This window comes from Chenopodium album, chromosome 20 (genome assembly GCF_948465745.1).
Source record: "Chenopodium album chromosome 20, dcCheAlbu1.1, whole genome shotgun sequence".
Classification (NCBI taxonomy): Eukaryota; Viridiplantae; Streptophyta; class Magnoliopsida; order Caryophyllales; family Amaranthaceae; genus Chenopodium; species Chenopodium album.
Genome location: NC_137853.1, coordinates 40,187,964 through 40,207,594, shown reverse-complemented (window position 1 = coordinate 40,207,594; position 19,631 = coordinate 40,187,964). Strand labels below are relative to the sequence as shown.

Here is a 19,631-nt window from a genome sequence, read left to right as displayed (position 1 = left end):
TTTTTTTTTTTTTTTTTTTTTTTTTTTTTTTGTGTGGTCGAATTGCTATATTGGGAGCAATCTTGCTCCCTTTTTACTTCGGCCACTCAGTAAGACTGATAAGCCGTGTTGCTATATTGGAAGCAACTTAGTAAATCATTTCATTCGGCCTTTAATCACAAATCATAATATGCAAATAAATATAAGTAAAACAGCAAATAGTTCAACAATGCCTGACTTTTCATTAATTTTGTCAAAAGTACATTGTCGTGGCCGTATGGCTTTGATTACATGGCTCGGTCAATAGACCTAGCTGTATTCACAGCTTTTTGGCTAAGTACTTAGAGAAACTTAAATATGATATTTCTTCAGATTGTTAGTGTTCCATGTCCGTGGGATCTGACGGCCATCAATTGCTTCAAGGCGATATGTGCCGTCTCGGACTTCTTCCCTGATTCGGTACGGCCCCTCCCAGTTTGGGGTCAACTTGCCGTCCTCATTGGCACGGCCAACAGCTTCCATTTTCCTCAACACTAGATCCCCCATTTTGAGTGGCCGCTTAGACACTCGGCGGTTATATGCCCTTGTCATCCTTAAGCGATAAATTTCATGTCTAAGCGCCGCATTGCCCCTAGCTTCTGGAAGAAAGCCTAGAGCGGTCTTCATGGCCTCCCAATTGGCCGATTCATCATAGAGCATTACCCGCAAAGTGGGCTCGTACATTTCAATTGGGAGTACAGCCTCAGCTCCATAGACCAAAAAGAATGGAGTCTCCCCTGTTGAGCTCTTTGCCGTTGTCCGTATGGACCATAACACATTAACCAACTCATCTGCCCATAGGCCGCCTGCCTTTTCAAGCTTGCGCTTGATCCCATTTGAAATCAGCTTGTTATAGGCCTCAACTTGGCCATTGGCTTGTGGTCGGCCGATTGAGGCAAAACAATGAGTTATGCCCTGGTCCCCCAACCATTCCTTGAGTTGGCGCGTCTCAAACTGAGGTCCATTGTCGAACACCATTGACTGAGGTACCCCATACCGAGTGATTATGCTCTTCCAAATGAAGGCTGACACATCCGTCCATTTGATGCCCCGGACAGCCTCAGCTTCAACCCATTTAGTAAAGTAGTCTACTGCCACTAGTACATATCGTCTCTGGCCGGATGCAGGAGTATACGGCCCCAAAATGTCCATGCCCCATTTAGCAAAAGGAAGCGGACTACTGATGGCTGATAGACTATTTGCTGGACGATGAATAAGGGTTGAAAACCTCTGGCACTTGTCACATTTTTTCACCATTTGCATGGCGTCCGTATTCAAGCTCGGCCAGTAATATCCCAAATGTGTCGCTTTTTCAGCTAAGGCTCGTCCTCCTATATGTGAGCCACAATGCCCCTGATGGAGGTCGTCCAACACATCATGCCCTCTTTCAGGAGTTATACATTTAAGATAAGGCTTCACAAAAGCTCTTTTGAATAGCTCCCCATCCTTCATCTCGAACCAGGCCGTTCTCCTCTTCATTAGCCAACTCTCTTTTGGGTCGTCCGGAAGTATTCCATCCCTTAGATAGGAAATAATTCCGTCCATCCAGGTTGAACTTCTATCTATTATCTGAACGGGCTCGGCATCAATACTCCTTTTCTCCTTTACTTCCCAAAACACTGATCTTGGAGTATCACATGATGCCGAGGAAGCCAATTTGGAGAGCGCGTCCGCTTGATGATTTTCTGATCGAGAAACTTGTCTGAGAGAGAAATGTTCTAGGCACTCGGCCTCATCCTTCACTAGCTGCATGTACTTCATCATGGCCGGCTCCCTAGCTTTGAAGCCACCATTGACTTGGTGGACTATTAGCCGGGAGTCCGAGCACACTTCAACTTTGGTTGCCCCGGCCGCTTTACACATTCTTAGGCCGGCCAACAATGCTTCGTACTCAACTTCATTGTTTGACGCTTGGAACTGAAATCTCAACGCATACTCATATTTGTCTCCTTCAGGAGATTCACATATAACACCAGCATACTCATTAGGGGTGTTCAAATCCGGGTACCCGGGTTTTCGGGTACCCGAAAATCCGGGTACCCGGGTTTTCGGGTACTTGATAGCTTGTCCCATGTCCCGACCCGAATAATCCGGGTACCCGGGTTTCGGGTACCCGGATTATTCGGGTCGGGACATGGGTACCCGGATCTTTTTTTCTTTTTTTTTTAAATTAACTTTTTACTTAATATTATGTATTTAACTATTTATCCTTGCTGTAATTTAATTTATTTTAATAAAAAACCTGCTGCATTTTTTTTGTAATTCAAGATTTTCAGATTTTATTTTTTGTAAAAACCTGCTTTATTTTTATTTTTTTTTTGTTAAAACCTGCTGCCTATTATAAGAAACCTGCTGCACTTTTTTAATTTTGTAAAAATCTGCATGAACATATTCAAATACATGTCTTAACATAATTAAAGTACTAATTAAAAGCTAAAGTTTAGGGAAAGTAATTAGTTACATAATTCCAAACTCACAAATTACAAAGTACAATAATAGAACAAAGCCACAATGCAAATCAAATAAGCTTGGAGGTCATGTTTCACTTGTGAGATCCGAAACTTCAATTGTCTCATCAATAATAATTGTTGGTTGCTCCAAAACCAAGTCTTTAATTCCTACAAAACCAAATAATGCAAAAAAATAATTACATATCAAATATATTATGTATAACATAGTAAAATAAAGTAATAGATAAAGTTAATTAAATCACCTTCTTCTTCCATACTTTCCAACTCAAGCAAATTTTCCTCTATAGTAATAGGGACACTAGAACTACGCATCCAATCTTGGCCACAAACAAGAGCTTCTACCATTTTTGTGCTCAAAGAAGTCCGAAAGGAATCTAGAACACGTCCTCCCGTGCTAAAAGCGGACTCGGAAGCAACGGAAGAAACCGGAATAGCAAGAATATCACGAGCCATAGTCATAAGTATTGGGTATGTTTTTCCTTGTCCACTCCACCATACCAAAATATCGAAATCTACATCACTAGGCTCTAATTTATCCCCTAAATACTTTTCCAATTCGGTCATTCCTTTGGAAGATGAATCATTACCACTTTCCCTTACAAAACTATCCCTTAACCGAGATACATTGTTAAGACCCTTTTTTTGCTCTTGTCCACCTTTTTCACTTTGACTTGTAGAGGCAAGTTTAGAAGAAGATGACTCTACTTTTTGTGCATAAGACTCATATAATAAATTCAATGCATCTTGAATGCGTTGACACAAAGTATAGGAACTACTAACATCATAAGAATTACGCACAATGTGCTCCGTATACTTCATCTTATTCCTAGGATCAAGAATCAATGCAATGAACATCAAAATATTAATATTATGAACATTTGCCCAATACTTGTCAAATTTCAACTTCATTTGCATTGCCATTTTCTTAACATCATCATTCGGGTCATTAACATAGTCATATATTGTGTACCCAATATCATAAATCTCCTCCACAAAAGTATTTCCCGTCACATAACGGGATCCGGACAACTTCAAAGTAGCATTATAAAAAATTTCAAGAAAAGGCAAGAAACTTTGAATTTTATCCCAATCCTCATCATCCGGAGCACCCCCTACCGGTTGCTTCATAAGCTCTTTAGTGTAAGGAGAGAACTTTGTTTTCATATTCTTAAAGGCTTTCCTAAACACTAAAGCACTCTTAAGCATCAAATAGGTGGAATTCCACCTTGTTTCAACATCTAGGCAAACAAGACCTTTGGAAGTGATTTTCTCCTCTTCAACACAAGACTTGAACTTTTGAAGCCTAGAAGGAGAAGACCTCACATATTTCACAGCAGCTCTAACTTTTAAAACAGACACATTCACATCTTTCAAGCCATCTTTGACAACCAAATTCAAAATATGTGCGGCACATCTCATATGCAAAAACTCAGAATTCAACACACACCCATCCCAAAGATTAAAGATTTTTTTCAAGTATTTTATAGCCAAATCATTTGAGCTAGCATTGTCAACTGTTACAGTTAAAACCCTCTTTACATTCCATTCTAACAAACATTTTTCAACAGATTTACCAATAAGCTCCCCAGAATGACCAGCAACAGGACAAAAGTTAATGATCCTCTTATGCAATTTCCAATTATCATCAATGAAATGAGCAGTAAGACACATATATGACAAATTTTGACCCGATGTCCATGTATCTGTAGTAAGACATACTCTAGATGACAAATTATTGAAAACGTTCATTAACTCCTTCCTTTTCTCAATAAAAAGACCATAACACTCCCTTGTAATTGTAGCACGCGAGGGAGTAACAAATTCAGGACAAGCAACTTTACAAAACTGACGAAAACCTTCACGTTCAACGAATGCAAAAGGCAGCTCATCTACAATCAACATCTTAGCAAGTGCTTTTCTAATCTCATCATAATTATATCTCCACAATTTAGGAACACTAACAGTTTGAACAGTCCCATCGGTATTAATCTGTGTCCTAGACTCAAAATCTAAGATTGTTTGAGTTTTATCTTTGTAAAATGGAGCTTTTTTACACCTTTCAGTGTGTCTCTTCATGCCATTAGTTCCATTTAAACTTTTACAACCAATTACTGTTCCACAATAAACACATTTAGCATGATCTACATCATTTGCAAGCACGCAAAAGTGATCCCAAGCATCAGAGGTTTTTTTCTTCTTACCTCCATTGTTTTCGGCTTTTGGTTTTTTCCCCGCTCTCTTCTTCTTATGCCATGTTTTCGGAGCCTTCTCCAAAATTTCTGCCTCATCACTATCATCAGATCTTTGGTTCCCAACTGTTTCATTTGAATTTGTCACCATCATGTCATTTGAATCTGACATTTTCTGGTAAAAAAACAAACATACATAAATCAGTCCATTCATTTTAAAGCTGAAAATTACATTGTACAAGACTACAATGTACACTAATCACTTATTCTGTCAATGCCTAAATACCGAATTGATAATCTACATAATATCTTGAAACTAAAATTCAGGTCACACATGAAATAATTCAAAATAATGCACCATTATTCGAGCAAATCAGCATAAAATAAAAATGAAAAATAAAGATAAGAACAAATTCGAGCATGCATGTATGAATTTGTCATCTAATTAAACACCATAATACACTATCAATTAGCACGAAATACAGTATAATACACTATCAATTAGCACGAAATTAACATGAGAATAGAATAAACACCATAAAACACTATCAATTAGCACGAAATACACTATAATACACTATCAATTAGCACGAAATTAACATGAGAATAGAAATTAAACACCATAATACACTATCAATTAGCACGAAATTAACATGAGAATAGAAATTACCTGGACTGAAGCCTTGAACTCGCTGAAACTCGCTGAAACTCGCTGGACTGAAATTACCTGGACTGGAACTCGGATCGCTGAGAGAGAGTGAGGGGAAACAAGAAGAAGGCAGTTTCGTGAGGGGGAAGAACGAAGAAGGCAAGAAGAAAGAGTTGAGAACCGCAGGATGAGAGAGAGAAAGAGAGGAAAGAGGGAGCGGCGGTGAGTGGGGAAAACCTAATGTCACGAAATTAGGTTGGGGGTGGGTCTGAGTGTCTGACTGTCTGAGAGAGTGAGAGGGTAAATTTTTTTTTTTTTTTTTTTTTTAATTTTTAATTCGGGTATGCGGGTACCCGTTTCTTAAAAAATCTGCCCCATATCCCGACCCGGATTGAAGGCAGTTTTCCCGGGTCGGGAACCCGACCCGCAAAAACATGATTTTTTAAAAAAAATCCCATCGGGTAGTTGCCGGGACAGCGGGACAGTGGGCCGGGACATTCGGGTCGGGTTTTTTTGAACACCCCTAATACTCATGTTTCGGGGTTTTTTGTGATCTCCTCGGATACTGGTCAGTGTCACTGGCCGACTGACTGGCATTTAGCCAGTCAGATTTTTTAACTGACTGGCATTTGGCATTTAGCCAAATGTTTCGGGGTTTTTTGTGATCTCCTCGGATACTGGTCACGCTCTACTGACAATGAGACTCGTACACCTGCAAAACAACGAATATTCCGTTTATCGGAATATTCGCCTCCGACGATCAAGTTAGAGATCGGAAATCGGAAAAGCTAGAGAGAGAGAAAGTAGAGAGAAGTTGGAGCTCTTTAATGCTCTATGTTTTTGTTATGTCACAATCCACCCCTCCCACCATAAATGATTGGGGTATTTATAGGGGTGGGAACATGTGCCCCTCTACGGTTTGTACCCTAGAATGTCGTGACGTGATTGGCTGCGCAATCAGGGGTCGCCACGTGTCATGGGGGGCGCCGTTTTACGGCTTTCAAGGGTTTCTCGGGATTTGGGCCTGATGTAATCAGGGCCTTTTTCTCTTTCTGATGTATTGCGTATTTAAAGATAGCTGACATGTGTCACCCTGTCAGGTGGACACGTGTCACACTCTCATAGGGCCACGTGTTGCCTTCTTATTGGGCCACATGTCACTATGAGATTGGGCCACGTACCTGGGGTATTTTTACCCTAAACAGTGATGATATCCCAAGGTATAATTTCAGGTTTATTGAATTTTGCAACATTCCACAATACCTTCACATGCGCAATTCTCCTCTCATCGGTATGTGTCTTTCAGTATTTAACATAAATAGTATGAATATTTATTGCATCTTTTAACATTAATTATTGAGTTTTAATGGTCATATCCGATCTTTTTTTTTTATGATGAATGTACACATATGTTATTGGATTGGTTATATATGTGTCTGAATCATATAGAGTCTCGGGTGGGAGACAACAATTTAAAAGAGATGTGTTACTCTGCAACACAAAGTAAGAGCATATTACAAAAGTTACAATATGTTTATGTAATTATAATAACTTATGCAATGTTAAGTTTTATTTTTCTTTTTTATTAAAAAAAATAAATTCTAATGACATATTTTGATTTACAGCATGGAAACAATGAGGCTAACTTTATGGGAAGGGTTTGCTCATGTGCAAGGTCGTTTCTTATTCTATGAGCTTAATCAGGATCATGTGTTGGGTGCATCCATGGTATCAGTTGGCTCCTATTATGGTAAAATAAGTTTTTAAAAATTAGCTAACCATAGAAAGACTATGGTGTCATTTTTATTATTATCATTGCTTTGAATACTTTTACTAACCTTCTAATAGGTGCATGTCTTTCGACTGTTGGACGTACCAGACTATTTATTGATCCTGATATCAATGAAACTGATGATCTACATGGCTGGTAAGCCTAAAAACATTATAATATACAATGTAAGTTTATGTTGCATACTGATGTACTTATATAACTCATATAGGTATGCGAATGATGGATATGTCCAAAAACATATCAGCTGGAGTCAGTTATTAGCCAATAGTATCTCTGAAATGGAAATGGTGTTTAATGCAAAAAGGATCAAGTTAAATCAGTTTTCAGCTGCTCATAATGTATGTATATCAACAATTATTGATTTCATTCTCTTATACATGAGCTATTTAATATTTGATGTGTGTTTTCAGGTAAAATACTTTCGAGTACTAGCAAAGGTGTTATCTATTGATTCTTCTATGCCTATTTGGTATGAATCATGTGCTCGACACTCAAGGAGAGCTGATATGTGCGTGGAGTGTGACCCCTCTTTTAGTAGGCCAAGGTATTTTCATTTTTTTTTAAAAAAAATATAAATATAACCTGCTTTACATATCACTATACCTAATTATATCATATCAATAATAACAGATATAGAATCAGTGTAAAAATTGGTGACGCTACAAATACATTGTCTGTTACACTCTTTGGCCAATATGCTGAGATGATTATCGGTTGTCCAATATCAAGTATTCAAGCGATGACAGATAATGTAAGTATATCCTTTAATCATATATATTAAAGAATTACTCACCCGCATAATGGCTACATTTGTTATTTATGGACAGGAATTTGGAGACTACTTTCTAGAGGAGTATCTGAGTGAATGATTGATGAATACATACACCTTCATACTACATGTTCCCGAGATAGGAAATGATGATATCATAGTTGCGTCTGTTTTACAAGTAAGATGGGAGGAAGAATTCTATTACCTGAAACGAGAGATGCGTGGACAATCAAATTGAAGACTTAGATTCATTTAGCATAATATTTCAAGACTTTAATTTTTTTTTTTTTATATATGAATTCATTACTTGGTTCTTTTTTCAATTTGTAATCAATTTTTTTTTTCATTTTTTTGGTTTTTGTTGTTATTGTTTTTGGTTTTATCAAATACCGTTTGTATCTATATATTTTGTATTTTTTTAATCCTATCCTTAATTATATCCCGTGCATTAGCACGGGCACATTCTAGTTAAATTAAAAAAGGAAACTTGATGAAGCTTTCTTAAGAAATTCTTCCGAGTTATCTAAACCCACAAGTAAACAAACAGAGGAGAGAGAAAGAGAGAATTAGGAAAGTAAACTTCATAAATTCTTTAACAATTCTCTCAACTTTCTTGAACCTATGATTCTTCGATTATTCTTCGATTGAGCTATTTATCTCCCCAATTGCCGAAATCGAATTCGTTTCAGATCCTCTTCCAACGAAAGGTTTGTTCTTTCATTTGATTTTGATTTTGAATTGCAATTTTAATTTTTTTATGGAGTTATTGATTTGGGTATTTTTTTTAACCTATTCCCGAATATTATAATCTTGATGAAGCATGATTTCTATAGTTTTTGTTAATCATTGCTTAAGTTTGATTTTTCTGGATGAATTTTAGCGGTTCATTTTGAATTTGATCCCTTGATGTAACCAGGGTTTTATTTGATTGCTTGATTGGAAATTTTTAGGGTTTCCAAGTTAAAGATTTCCCCATATTATTGCTGATTTGTTGTTTAATTCTGTAATTGAATGCATAATTTTGCCACTCTAGTAAGACAGAATTGCTTGCCGCTTTCAAAACGTACGGATTCGTGTAATTTGAATTTGTTTTTTCTCTTAATTTTGAACTAGAATTGGGGATTTTCTTTTTAAAATTCTATTCTAATTTTTAAATTTATCAGTAATCGGTTATTAATCAGGTAAAAAGGCAAGTTTAAAGCTGCCGATAATCATTTGTTACCATTTTGTATGTTTATGTTGCTGGATTGAGTAGGAAGGATAGCTGCTAGACATTGAAGATGTTAAACATAGGCTTGGACCAAGTCGAGTAATTTGAGTTAAAATAATGATTTCGATAACATTAAATCTTGTTTTTAGTGTATATGTTGTATGGATTTTATTCCGAATCATTTTGGGACTAAGGCTCTGTTGTTGTTGTTGTAGTAGTAGTAGTTTAAATATTGATTTTCTCTCAGTTCTTGATTTCAACCCTGCTGTCTTTAACTCATTGAAACTTACTTCGAGACTTAGCTTTGACTTATCCGAAGGGTGAGTTGGCTCATTTAGGCTCCTTAATCCCCTCTGGCTGCACTTGTCCAGAAGTTCTGACATTTGCGCAAAATGTAGCTTGCTTAATTGACATTCCTGCACTTTATCTAACGCGTGATAGTTGATACAAATCAATTTAAATTTTGATCAAATTTTCACAGAAACAATGAAAACTCAATAGGCAGAACAACTGCTCCTCACCGGAACTGTGGTTACTGTCTTACTGATTTTTCTAGACTCGAGTTGTTTGAGATTAGTTGATAACGTGATTAGAAAATCGAAGGTTAAAGATAGGTGATTGGAGTCATTCTTATGTGGAGAGAAGTTCTGTTTTAGTTTGTAATGGTGTTTTTCCTCTTGTATTTTTAGATTTCGTTTAGACGTTTACCAGATAAAGCTTTCACAATGAAAATATAACTGTATTAGTACTGGAGGTCTAGAGTAGTATATAGTATTCTTATTTTGAATTTTGAGCTCTAGACATCTTTAGTTTCATGATTATGTATAGCTAAGTTCTCAAATTTTGCAATTTTAGGTTTTGCTCATACGCTAAATGAACTTTGATTCACCCCTAGCTTGGAAACGCAGAAGACTGACCAACATTGACCCGATGGACGCAGAGGCAGCTAGAGCTAAGCTAGAAGCTGCAAAAGAAAAATATGGCAGGGAAATTCATGTCTTCGAAACTTCAACACAATCAACAGCGTCTCAATCACTACCTGAGGCAGCTAATACTGAGGAAACAGATGATTTTTACGAGTTTACTGCTGCGGATTACCACCTCCTCTTGGCAACCAAGAAAGAAGACAAATACTTGAAGACCAGAAAAATACGAGAAGCAGAGACAGCAGCCCGCAGGGCAAAAATTACTAAAGCTGTAATTCGGATACGCTTTCCAGATGGTCATACTTTAGAGGCTACATTTCATCCATCAGAGCCATTACAGAGCATCTTTGATCTTCTGAAGAAAGTACTTGCAAGACCTGAACTTCCCCATTATTTGTATACCACCCCACCAAAGAAGCAAATAAAGGACACCAGTCAAGATTTCTTCACTGCTGGTTTCATTCCTGGTGCAATCGTGCATTTTTCATATGACTTGTCGAAGGATGATGTAGCTAATTCAGGTCCATTTCTTCAAGAAGATGTGATGTCTCTAAAGGGCTTAGAGCGTGTATCAGAACCAAAGAAAGAACCCACTGACTCAACTTCTGAGAACGCAACTGTAAATGATCCTCTTGCTGTTCCTGAGCGCAAACAAACTGACAAAAAGGCTATTAAGCCAAAGTGGCTGAGGATGTGACGGCTGACATATTTGAAGCTCTGCGTAATCCTTAGATGAGTAAACAGGAAGGTGCATGATCTGTATTTCGTTGTTTTTAAACATCAGTCAATTTTTAACTTTTTATTTGTTATACTTTTTTTGTTGGTCTACTATAAGCTTCAGTCAATGAACAATCAAAATACAAGTAACTTTTGTTGTTCTTGCTCTGAGCTCGTGGCTTGATGTTATTTACTGTTGTATACGAAGTATCATGTAACTTCTATTGCTATGCATCGTCTTCCCTTTGGTTGAATTTTGCTGAAAATGCTTGTAATACCAACTAAAGCAATAAAATTCAACTGGACTTGATCACAACCTGGTTATATTTATATGGTTTAATGTATGTGTTATATGTATATGGTTTAATGTATGTGCTGGTGTGCTGCTATCTTGTGACTTGTGAGGACAATCCATGGTAGTCCGTAGAGATAGCACGCTAGCAGATCACCTTGAAAATTTTAAATATACATTAGATGTGTTGCATACATTTTCTTATGAATTTTAATAAACAAATTACCTTAATAATGATTTTATAGAATCAAATTATGCTTCTTTTGAAACAATTTAGTCTCATACATGAGTCAAACAGACCTTATATGATAACTGCTTAAGTAAAATTTCCAACAGAGTATATCCATAATCCATGTTACAGTATAACAATCGAACCCTTAAGTTATTGTTCATATTGTTGTACAAATAATCTATATAAACTTAACTGATTAAGCCCTGACTGAAGCAATCAACTGATCCGAGAGCTTGTAATCACCTTCAACGATAAAAAGGCCAGAAAAGACAGGAGGAGGTATACTAACTCCGGCGGCAACAAACGCAGAGTTACAGGCACCAAGCTTGGGAAAAATGACATTACTAATTGTGGACCTAGCATCATTAAATCTCATCTGAGCAACTTGTGCTTGCACTGTACCACCTGCAGATATAATAGCCTGAATCAAAGGGTTAATAGAAATGAGGGTGGTTCTTGTTTTCGGGTCTGTTTGAACATCGTCCAGAATCTTGTTCACGTCTTGCTCGAGCCTCAAGGCATCGCTATCCCCGCATCCAAGCATCTCTTGGATGACATCTCCTTCGGTTTGAGCACCTCTGGCGTCGCTCTTTATGCAGCTAATGCATATGTTTGGAGCGAATGTTGCACCACACATTCGGTAGATTAGTGGATCGTTGTCACCAGCATGTGTGAGAGGTATTATGCTAAGGAGAGAAATTACTATTAGTGTCAAAATTATGGTGTTTTGACTGTAAGAAGCCATTGTATATCGTACTTTCTTAAATGTATGAGTATGTTTTGCAATGTTTGTGAGAGTGAGTTCGGACTCTTATGAGGTGTATATATACACTTGTTTTTGATGCTTATATACGGGACTGTATATAGCATTACTCTTATTTTATTTGTACAGCCGTAAGATATAGTTATTTACAACTATAAAGATAAAAAGAGCCATAACTAGTTAATAATGTAGAGGTGTTTAGCATTCACTTGTTTTTTTTTTTTTTACTCGTAACACTTAATTTTGTTATATTTTTAGACAACAATTACAATTTCTCTAGTCCGTTTCCAATGTCTTAATATCACGAATTTGCCTTTTTGAGCATCATTCTAGAAAACCTCTTTGAGTGGCATTTGATCGAAATCTTCCGTATGATAGCCATTTGAGGAAAATACACACGACATGCACAATATTACTTGCAAGTGAAAGCAATGCAAATGTGTTGTCAAATGGAACTTCAACCAATATAAGATAAACAAATAAAGCAATAACGGGAAGAAAATAACCATCGGATCACTAGCAAGTACCACAGCCTTTCTTTAATCACCGATGAAATAAGTGGGTATCAAACCAATTTCTGTAAATAACACTAGAGTTACCACAAACATAAGAAACTATCTGTAAATAGATCCACAAGTTGAATCCAACCAGATCTCTGGATCTCAAGAATAAGATACAAATCCAAATCCGGTCCATCAAATTGGATCAAGATCAATTGGATCCGCTAGATTCAAAAATCGGATATCCAGATCAATCTTATATAATGAATCTTGATGTTACTACCTCTAATTCAAATATTAGAGATTAGAAAATACTTCGTACCCATAAAAAAAGCTTCGTACGAGTATATCTCTTGGTATTTATGTTAGTAATTATTGTATCCTATAAAGTTGTCTTTGATATTATCTTTTGTAATCACTAATTTATTATTACATCATATTATATGATACTGTATCTAAATTACCAAAAATAATTGAATGCGATAATAACATTGATATCAAGAGATATGTCATATCGACTACACAGTCATAGCCAGATGGATGCATTGTAGCCCACAAATTGTACATCTAAGTGATCTAACATATCGTTCCACTCTTCCCATCTCAATTTTGTCACCAATGGAACTTATAGACATTAAAATTTAATCGATATCATAATCAATTAATCACCATCTTTTTTGATGCCAGACTTATTCTTTTCCAGGTCAACTATCCTTAAAATCCATAACCATTATAAAAGTGCAAATGTTGCTACTATTCCTTATGAATAGTATTTTTTGGTGTTATTACAGCCTTGTCCCCAACATTAATGAATTGCCAATTATACCCCTTATTTCCACCGACTTACTTGGCCCTTGCTTTTCACCGACTTCCTGACCTTCTTGCTTCTTCCAACTCTTCTTCCATTTTCTCTCTCCTCTACTTCTTCTAAAGTCTGCGCTGATTTTTTTTCGCCATTTTTGTTCCCCATTTTTTCTTCCTTTTTCTACTTCAATGGAGGATGAAAACGAAGCTCAGTTGCTCAACAATTTAATTGATAGAATCAATGAAATTGCTTCAATTTCAGATTATCGTCCTCCTGTTAAGAAACAGTACTGTAATTTAGCTCGTAGGTTGAAGCTTTTGACCCCAATGTTTGAGGAATTGAAGGAGAGTCAATTGCCGTTAGATAACGATGTTGTTATTAATCTCGTTGCTTTTCTCGATTCGCTTGTTCAAGCTCTTGATTTGCTCCGATTTGGTTCTCATGGCAGCAAAATTTATCTGGTTTGGATTTGCTCATTATATACTGTTAATTACTCTTTATTTTAAAGGATTTCATGTTAATTTTGCTTATTTATTTGAAGTTTTAGTTTGATTATTGAGTTCTGAGTATTTTTCCCCAATTTTGGTTGATTTGAGGTAAACCTAGAGAGAGAATCCTAGAGAAACCTAGAGAGAGAAACTTCTGCAACTCAAGATGAACGTGAAATCCAAGGGCGGCGGCTCAAATACCACCACCGATTTTCCCTCCGTCACTGCTTTTCGGTAACTTAAAAATAAATTTCTCATTAGTATTGTTGTTCATTTGATGGTTAATTACCCAACATTTTGAGTTACTTTTGTTGATTGTGAAATGGGGTAATGTGAATTTTTGTGGGTATTTGAAAATTTGAGTTTTTTGTGGTTTAATTTAAGTTTATAATTGAATTTTTCTATGTATCCTCTCTTTAATTTGAAGCGATGTAGAATTCTACCATCACCACAACTTTCCCCATTTTCTGGCTTCTTGCTCCTTCATTCATTTATGGCGGTGGTGTTTGACTGCTTTCTCTCTCCTTAGATTACTTCCTCTGGTCATTTTTGTGGTATTTAGAAAAATTGATGTTTTTATTTAAGTTTGTAATTGAATTTTTCTGGGTATCCTCTCTTTAATTTGAAGCGATGTAGAATTCTAGGCCGACACAACTAGCGATAGATGCAGAACGCACCACCAATTCGTCCATGGATTACGGCTAGCCTATCTCAAACGGATCAAGGAACTTGAACAGAATGAACACTACCCTTCATCGTCAACAAATTCCTGACCTTGTTCTCAAGGTTCGCACACTCTAATCCTTAACTCTCTGTGATTTTATTGCTTTCTTGCTATGATTGAATTCGTCCTTGATCTTATGTTAGCATTTGTTTGGTTTATTCGGGATTAATTGTCAAATTATCAAGGTAATTTTCTCTAAATCTCTGCTATTGTATGTTTGAAATGGGGATTTTTTTTGTTTTTTTTTTTTGGGCGCTGCTAATACTTCTTTGTGTGTTACTTTTTTTCCTCTGTTCTGAGAATTGTACATGGAGATAATTTTTTTTAATATAAAAAAAAAAATTCATCGCGTTTCTATTGCATTCCAATTATTCTTTCTAATTTTGTTTAATTTGGGTTGTAAATTCAATTTTAGGATTTGGACAATCTCAGAGAAGCTCTGAAGTACTCTGTTCAAATGCTTACAGAGCTTTGAATCTCTAAAATTTCTTCTCCTCATAAGTATATCGAACCGTGTGAGTAATTTCTTGCTGTTATGATTTTTTGCAGATGTTTATAATAGCTTTTATTTTTTCTGAATTTTTAATATGTGTTTTGGAAGCAATAGGACTATGGGAGCTTTAAAAGAATTGAGGAAGCTGGAATTGTTCTTTAAGGATGAGAGCAGGCATGGCTTTTCAGTTTTTGATCTTTACGAACTTGTTCAAAATGGTAGCAACGTGTTACCGAGACTGTAAGTTTTAATACTATAATTTAAAGCTGTTAGATATTGAGGGCACCTTGAATGCTCTAGATATCTTTTCTGTGATATTCAGTGTTTATATATGTCAGCAAAGCTGCAAGGACCTCTGAACTTTTTTTTTTTCTTACCTTCTATTTTTAATGGTATTTAGGGACTTTGCATTTTTTCTATACTTGACAATTTGCCGCCTTAGGCCTATCTACATTCATGTACAGCCATTGAGCTATACTTCCTTTGTTCTGCATATCCTCAGTAACCCTACGATTCAATGAGTAGCTTGATACAAAAGAGGTGTCACATATCATGTTGTTAACCTTTTCAGTGCTTGGTTTGGCCTTGGTAGTTATAGCTTCATTAGAAGGTGATACACTGTTAACAGTTGTTCCAGTCCCATCCCAATTGCTCTTATTTAGCAACTGTTGGAGCTTTAAGGATAAATTCACTTTTGAAAAATTGGAGCTACCAAACATTTCATTCAGTTTAGGTAATTGAATATGGATTATTAACTACTTAAACCCATACGTCAAAGAGCTGTGATTTTGTTAGCTTGCAGATTCGTGAAATTATTTTGCAATCTGGTGCTGTGATTGAATCATATTGTCTCAAAGTTCACGGTCAATTTTGTTGTTTTATTGTCTTAGACGAGTGAGGAAAATAACATGTTGCAGTTGCTTAAGTCTATTTGTTGGTCTATGTGATGAAATCATGAAACAGGTTAAGCTATTTCATTTCTGGGGTTGCATTTGATTTAGCTATTATTTGATGATACTGATGTGATTGCCTTCTACCTGATAAATGAAACCTCTGCTACTGTGCCTTCCAATTTTGTGGTTTTCTGACATCATTCAATGCTTTTCAGGAAAACGTGAAAACAAAGCATCCTCAACTGCTTTACAAGTCCAAATTGTATAAAATTCTGCAAAAAGGAAGTAATGAGCTTATCTTCCATTCTCGACACTTAATTGATTCTAAAGCTGAATATAGTAATATTCTTTCCCACATTTTGATATTAGTCTTACTTTGATATTGTCTGATGTTGGCAGCTGGAATTCCTAATGTAAGATGGTTTGGTGTTGAAGGAGACTATAATGTATTAGTCATAGATCTACTTGGGCCCAGCTTAGAAGATTTATTCAATTTCTGTAGTAGGAAGTATTCACTGAAGACTGTTCTTATGCTTGCTGATCAGATGGTATTATGTTTTGTTATTTTTTTTTTGAGGATTGCAAAATAATTTCACTTTGGATAGAGCACTCAAATGGTCTTATTATTTGCTACTTATTATAGTAATATTTTTTGTGCAGGTTTGTTGTTTTGTATATGGAAAGAATGGTTCACTTTGCATTATTCAGCGCATAATTCGGCCAGCAACAATGAATTAGGTGTGTTCTGGTAGATTTTATGGTATTCACTATTTGTGCTTTCCTATCTACGCTGGCACTTTTTTTCAGGGTGGGATGGGATGTTTCTAGATGTTTGTGCTTGATTTATGAAACTTTGTATTGCAATCTCACCTGATATGGTGATTTCTTGTATTGCTTGTATATTCTGTCTACACTTCTTACTTCTTATAGATGCAGGAAATTGATAATTTAGTAATCATGTCATCATGATTACTAAATTATAGGGATATTAGACCAATCCCCATCTCAACCCTCGATTCCCCCCCCCCCAACACACACACGCATACACCTTTTTTTTTTCTTTTCAAAAATGGCATTATTTTACTTTCCGCGACCACTTTCACAACCACCGCCAAATTTAGATTACCCCTAACTTCCTTTAGGAATTTTCATCTTACCAGCTTTACCCCAACTCTGACTTATTACCGACCAAACCCCAGCAGGCCAGCACAATTTGATTCGGAAACCTGTGCTGCTCACTAGCAAGAAATGGAGGTGGTGTATGGTGGCCGAGAGGGCTGTGGAACTCTGGTTGGGTTGTGTTGCATGGGTCAGGGGAGGGGAATGGGAAGAGGAGGAGGAGAAAAGAAACATGGTTATCATTTCTTTTTATCAAGTAGTTTGTATTTGGTGGATAATTTAATTTGATGTGTCATCTTTTGAGAACCTATTCTAAGGAATGCTCCTTTTCATTTTTATCAAAGGATTTGCTTTGAAAACATGAAGGTTAAACGATTGTATACTTAAACTGATCCCACTCATTAAAAGTCTGAATGTGTTATGTTTGCTACTATGATTATGTTATTGGAGCTTTTATATTTGTATTTATAGTTTTATACAGCTCATAATGTGGTTATGTGGGCACTTATTTTATTGAAGTATTTGCTACTATATCTTAAAGTGGGGAATGTAAGACATTTATATCTTGTTAATGTAGGGAAGTGCTAAAAGATTGGTAAAAACTGCATTGCAAGAAGCAGCTAAAAAAAGAGTGATGAGATACTCTGATTTGAAAAAGATAGACCGTGGGGTACGTCAGCATTTCCACGATGACATCACTGTGATTATTGTATTCTTTGATTCAAATCTAATATCCAGAGCTAGCTTAGTAAGGGGTACCACATTGTCCCTCAGAGGTGGTGGTATCAGCCTACCTGCAAAAACTCTAGCCCCTTGTGCCACGCCCATGGAAGTCGGCAACAGGCTAACAGGGCTAACAGCTGATGAAAGGTTTCTCCTTTTTTTTCATGTTATTATCTCTGTTGTATCTAATGCCCCAAACCCTTTTTTCAGCCTTCTCATCAGGTGACACACTATTTAGAAAGATAAAATGGAAGGTTATGATCTTTTTTTTAATTTTAAATTTTTTTAATGTAAAATGTAACATTTAACTTTGAGATAGCGTGTTAAATTATTTTGCGAGCAGAATGAAAAAGAAAGAATCTGGTCGAGGCAGCTCTGAAAGGTGATGAGAAAGATTCATTCTTTGGGACACTCCTCTACTAATCTTGATCCCATGGTCTTGAAACTCTGTAAATGATTGTATTTCTTATCGTTGGAGGGGATTGGGGGTACGCTCGTAGTGCATGCTTCAACGACTTAAACCTTAAATAAAATAAGTGTTAAGATATTCCCTCCAACTGTATTATCTAAATATCGTATATAAAATAAATTTATAGATAAATAACCCGCAAATAAACTTCAATACATACACATATGATATTTCTCATTCATTTAATACATTCCACGTCAATTACAAACTCTAACTACTATAATTTTCAACTGAACCACCAATTGAAAATTTTCTACTTTAAAAACTATAACAAACAAATACACAATTCTTTCATATATTTTACATTTAATCTATTTTAAATAACTTCAACCTTTAGTATTGCATTTCCTTAAACTACTCCTTATAATCACAATCATTTCAAAACAAATTATTCAGCAATTATTTAGGTACTCAATAGAAACCATATTGCGTTCTAAAATAATATCTAAGACAATAATATAATTCTTTTTAAAATCTTTAAATTGTAACGAATTCTAGATAATTTCACTTATAACACTGGTTTTTCCATAGGTAATTTCCCATGGAAACTTTATCACTAATTCACTATTGCTTGTCAGTACTAACAAATTCATATATCCTTATTATTACAAAACCCGAACACAATCACAAATATCACAACCACTGACCACAATCGCGAATTTTACTTATCTTACCGTCGGGGGAGCACGCGCATCGCGCGTGCTCCAACGACTAGTAGTTAAAAACATGAGAAAATCCTAATTGGAATGATCTACTCGTGCGTATGTAGTGCGTGACTGCGTAGTCTACACATATAATATAAGTTATATAACAGTACTCGTTGTGGATACTTCATAGTTCATCCTGTAAACAATTAATTAGAAACGACAAGACAATAATAATCCTGTAAACAATTAGAAACAAAGGGAGTATATCATCAATCATATGTAGCGGGATATACATTATACATGCATGCATTGTAAATTGTACCAATAATACTCTTTACTCAACTAACTCCAGTGCCAGACAATTTCTTAGCTCTTTCAAAATTTTATAACAATTGCATTAATTTAATTCTAGGACAGTCCTACCGATACGAGCATTCCTACTGATTTATTGAGGAAGTACACGGGCAATGATGGAATTTTTCCAAAATAAAGTAATGTAGATTAAGGGCCTGTTCATATTTATTTAATTTCAGTTCAGTTCAGCTCAGCTCTAATCAGTTCAGTTCAGCTCAGCTCCAATCAGTTCACTTTAGCTCTTAATTTCCCTCTCACATAAAATATTCATTTCAGCTCAATTTAGTTCAGTTCAATTCAGCTCCAATCAGTTCAGTTCAGTTCAGTTCAGCTCTAATCAGTTCAGTTCAGCTCTAATCAGTAAATGTGAACAAGCCCTAAGTTTTTA

At 36.0% G+C, this 19,631-nt stretch overlaps 1 protein-coding gene, 1 long non-coding RNA gene and 1 pseudogene across 10 annotated transcripts; all 3 read left to right on the top strand.

Annotated features, from left to right (window-relative positions):
- Positions 1 to 6,962: 6,962 nt before the first annotated feature.
- LOC145597234 (replication protein A 70 kDa DNA-binding subunit B-like) lies at positions 6,963 to 7,988 on the top strand. Its single transcript, XM_081653382.1, has 6 exons — positions 6,963 to 7,077; positions 7,176 to 7,254; positions 7,328 to 7,457; positions 7,530 to 7,663; positions 7,750 to 7,870; positions 7,947 to 7,988. The coding sequence occupies exons 1-6, from the start codon at positions 6,963 to 6,965 to the stop codon at positions 7,986 to 7,988; spliced, it is 621 nt and encodes a 206-aa protein (XP_081509508.1).
- A 419-nt stretch (positions 7,989 to 8,407) lies between these two features.
- Positions 8,408 to 11,057, top strand: LOC145598595 (plant UBX domain-containing protein 1 pseudogene; annotated as a pseudogene). Of its 2 annotated transcripts, none has more exons than XR_014103587.1 (2): positions 8,408 to 8,595; positions 9,994 to 11,057. The product of XR_014103587.1 is annotated as a plant UBX domain-containing protein 1 pseudogene, transcript variant X2 (transcript). The 2 variants fall into 2 exon arrangements; XR_014103586.1 differs by having other exon boundaries at positions 9,954 to 11,057.
- Positions 11,058 to 13,323: 2,266 nt separating this feature from the next.
- LOC145598197 (uncharacterized) lies at positions 13,324 to 18,087 on the top strand. 7 transcript variants are annotated; one of them, XR_014103505.1, is made up of 9 exons: positions 13,324 to 13,794; positions 13,940 to 14,055; positions 14,450 to 14,607; positions 14,961 to 15,060; positions 15,153 to 15,278; positions 16,147 to 16,216; positions 16,331 to 16,479; positions 16,592 to 16,669; positions 17,628 to 18,087. It is a non-coding gene; the product is annotated as an uncharacterized LOC145598197 (long non-coding RNA). The 7 variants fall into 7 exon arrangements; XR_014103504.1 differs by having other exon boundaries at positions 13,930 to 14,055; XR_014103509.1 differs by lacking the exon at positions 13,940 to 14,055 and having other exon boundaries at positions 13,326 to 13,794; positions 14,458 to 14,607.
- Positions 18,088 to 19,631: the final 1,544 nt, after the last annotated feature.

What these genes read in the sequence shown, in the direction of transcription:
- LOC145597234 (XM_081653382.1), top strand. Translation starts at nt 6,963, where the DNA reads ATGAGGCTAACTTTATGGGAAGGGTTTGCTCATGTGCAAGGTCGTTTC. An exon ending in ATCAGTTGGCTCCTATTATG is followed by an intron (nt 7,078 to 7,175) that starts GTAAAATAAGTT and finishes ACCTTCTAATAG; the next exon opens with GTGCATGTCTTTCGACTGTT. An exon ending in TTCAAGCGATGACAGATAAT is followed by an intron (nt 7,871 to 7,946) that starts GTAAGTATATCC and finishes ATTTATGGACAG; the next exon opens with GAATTTGGAGACTACTTTCT.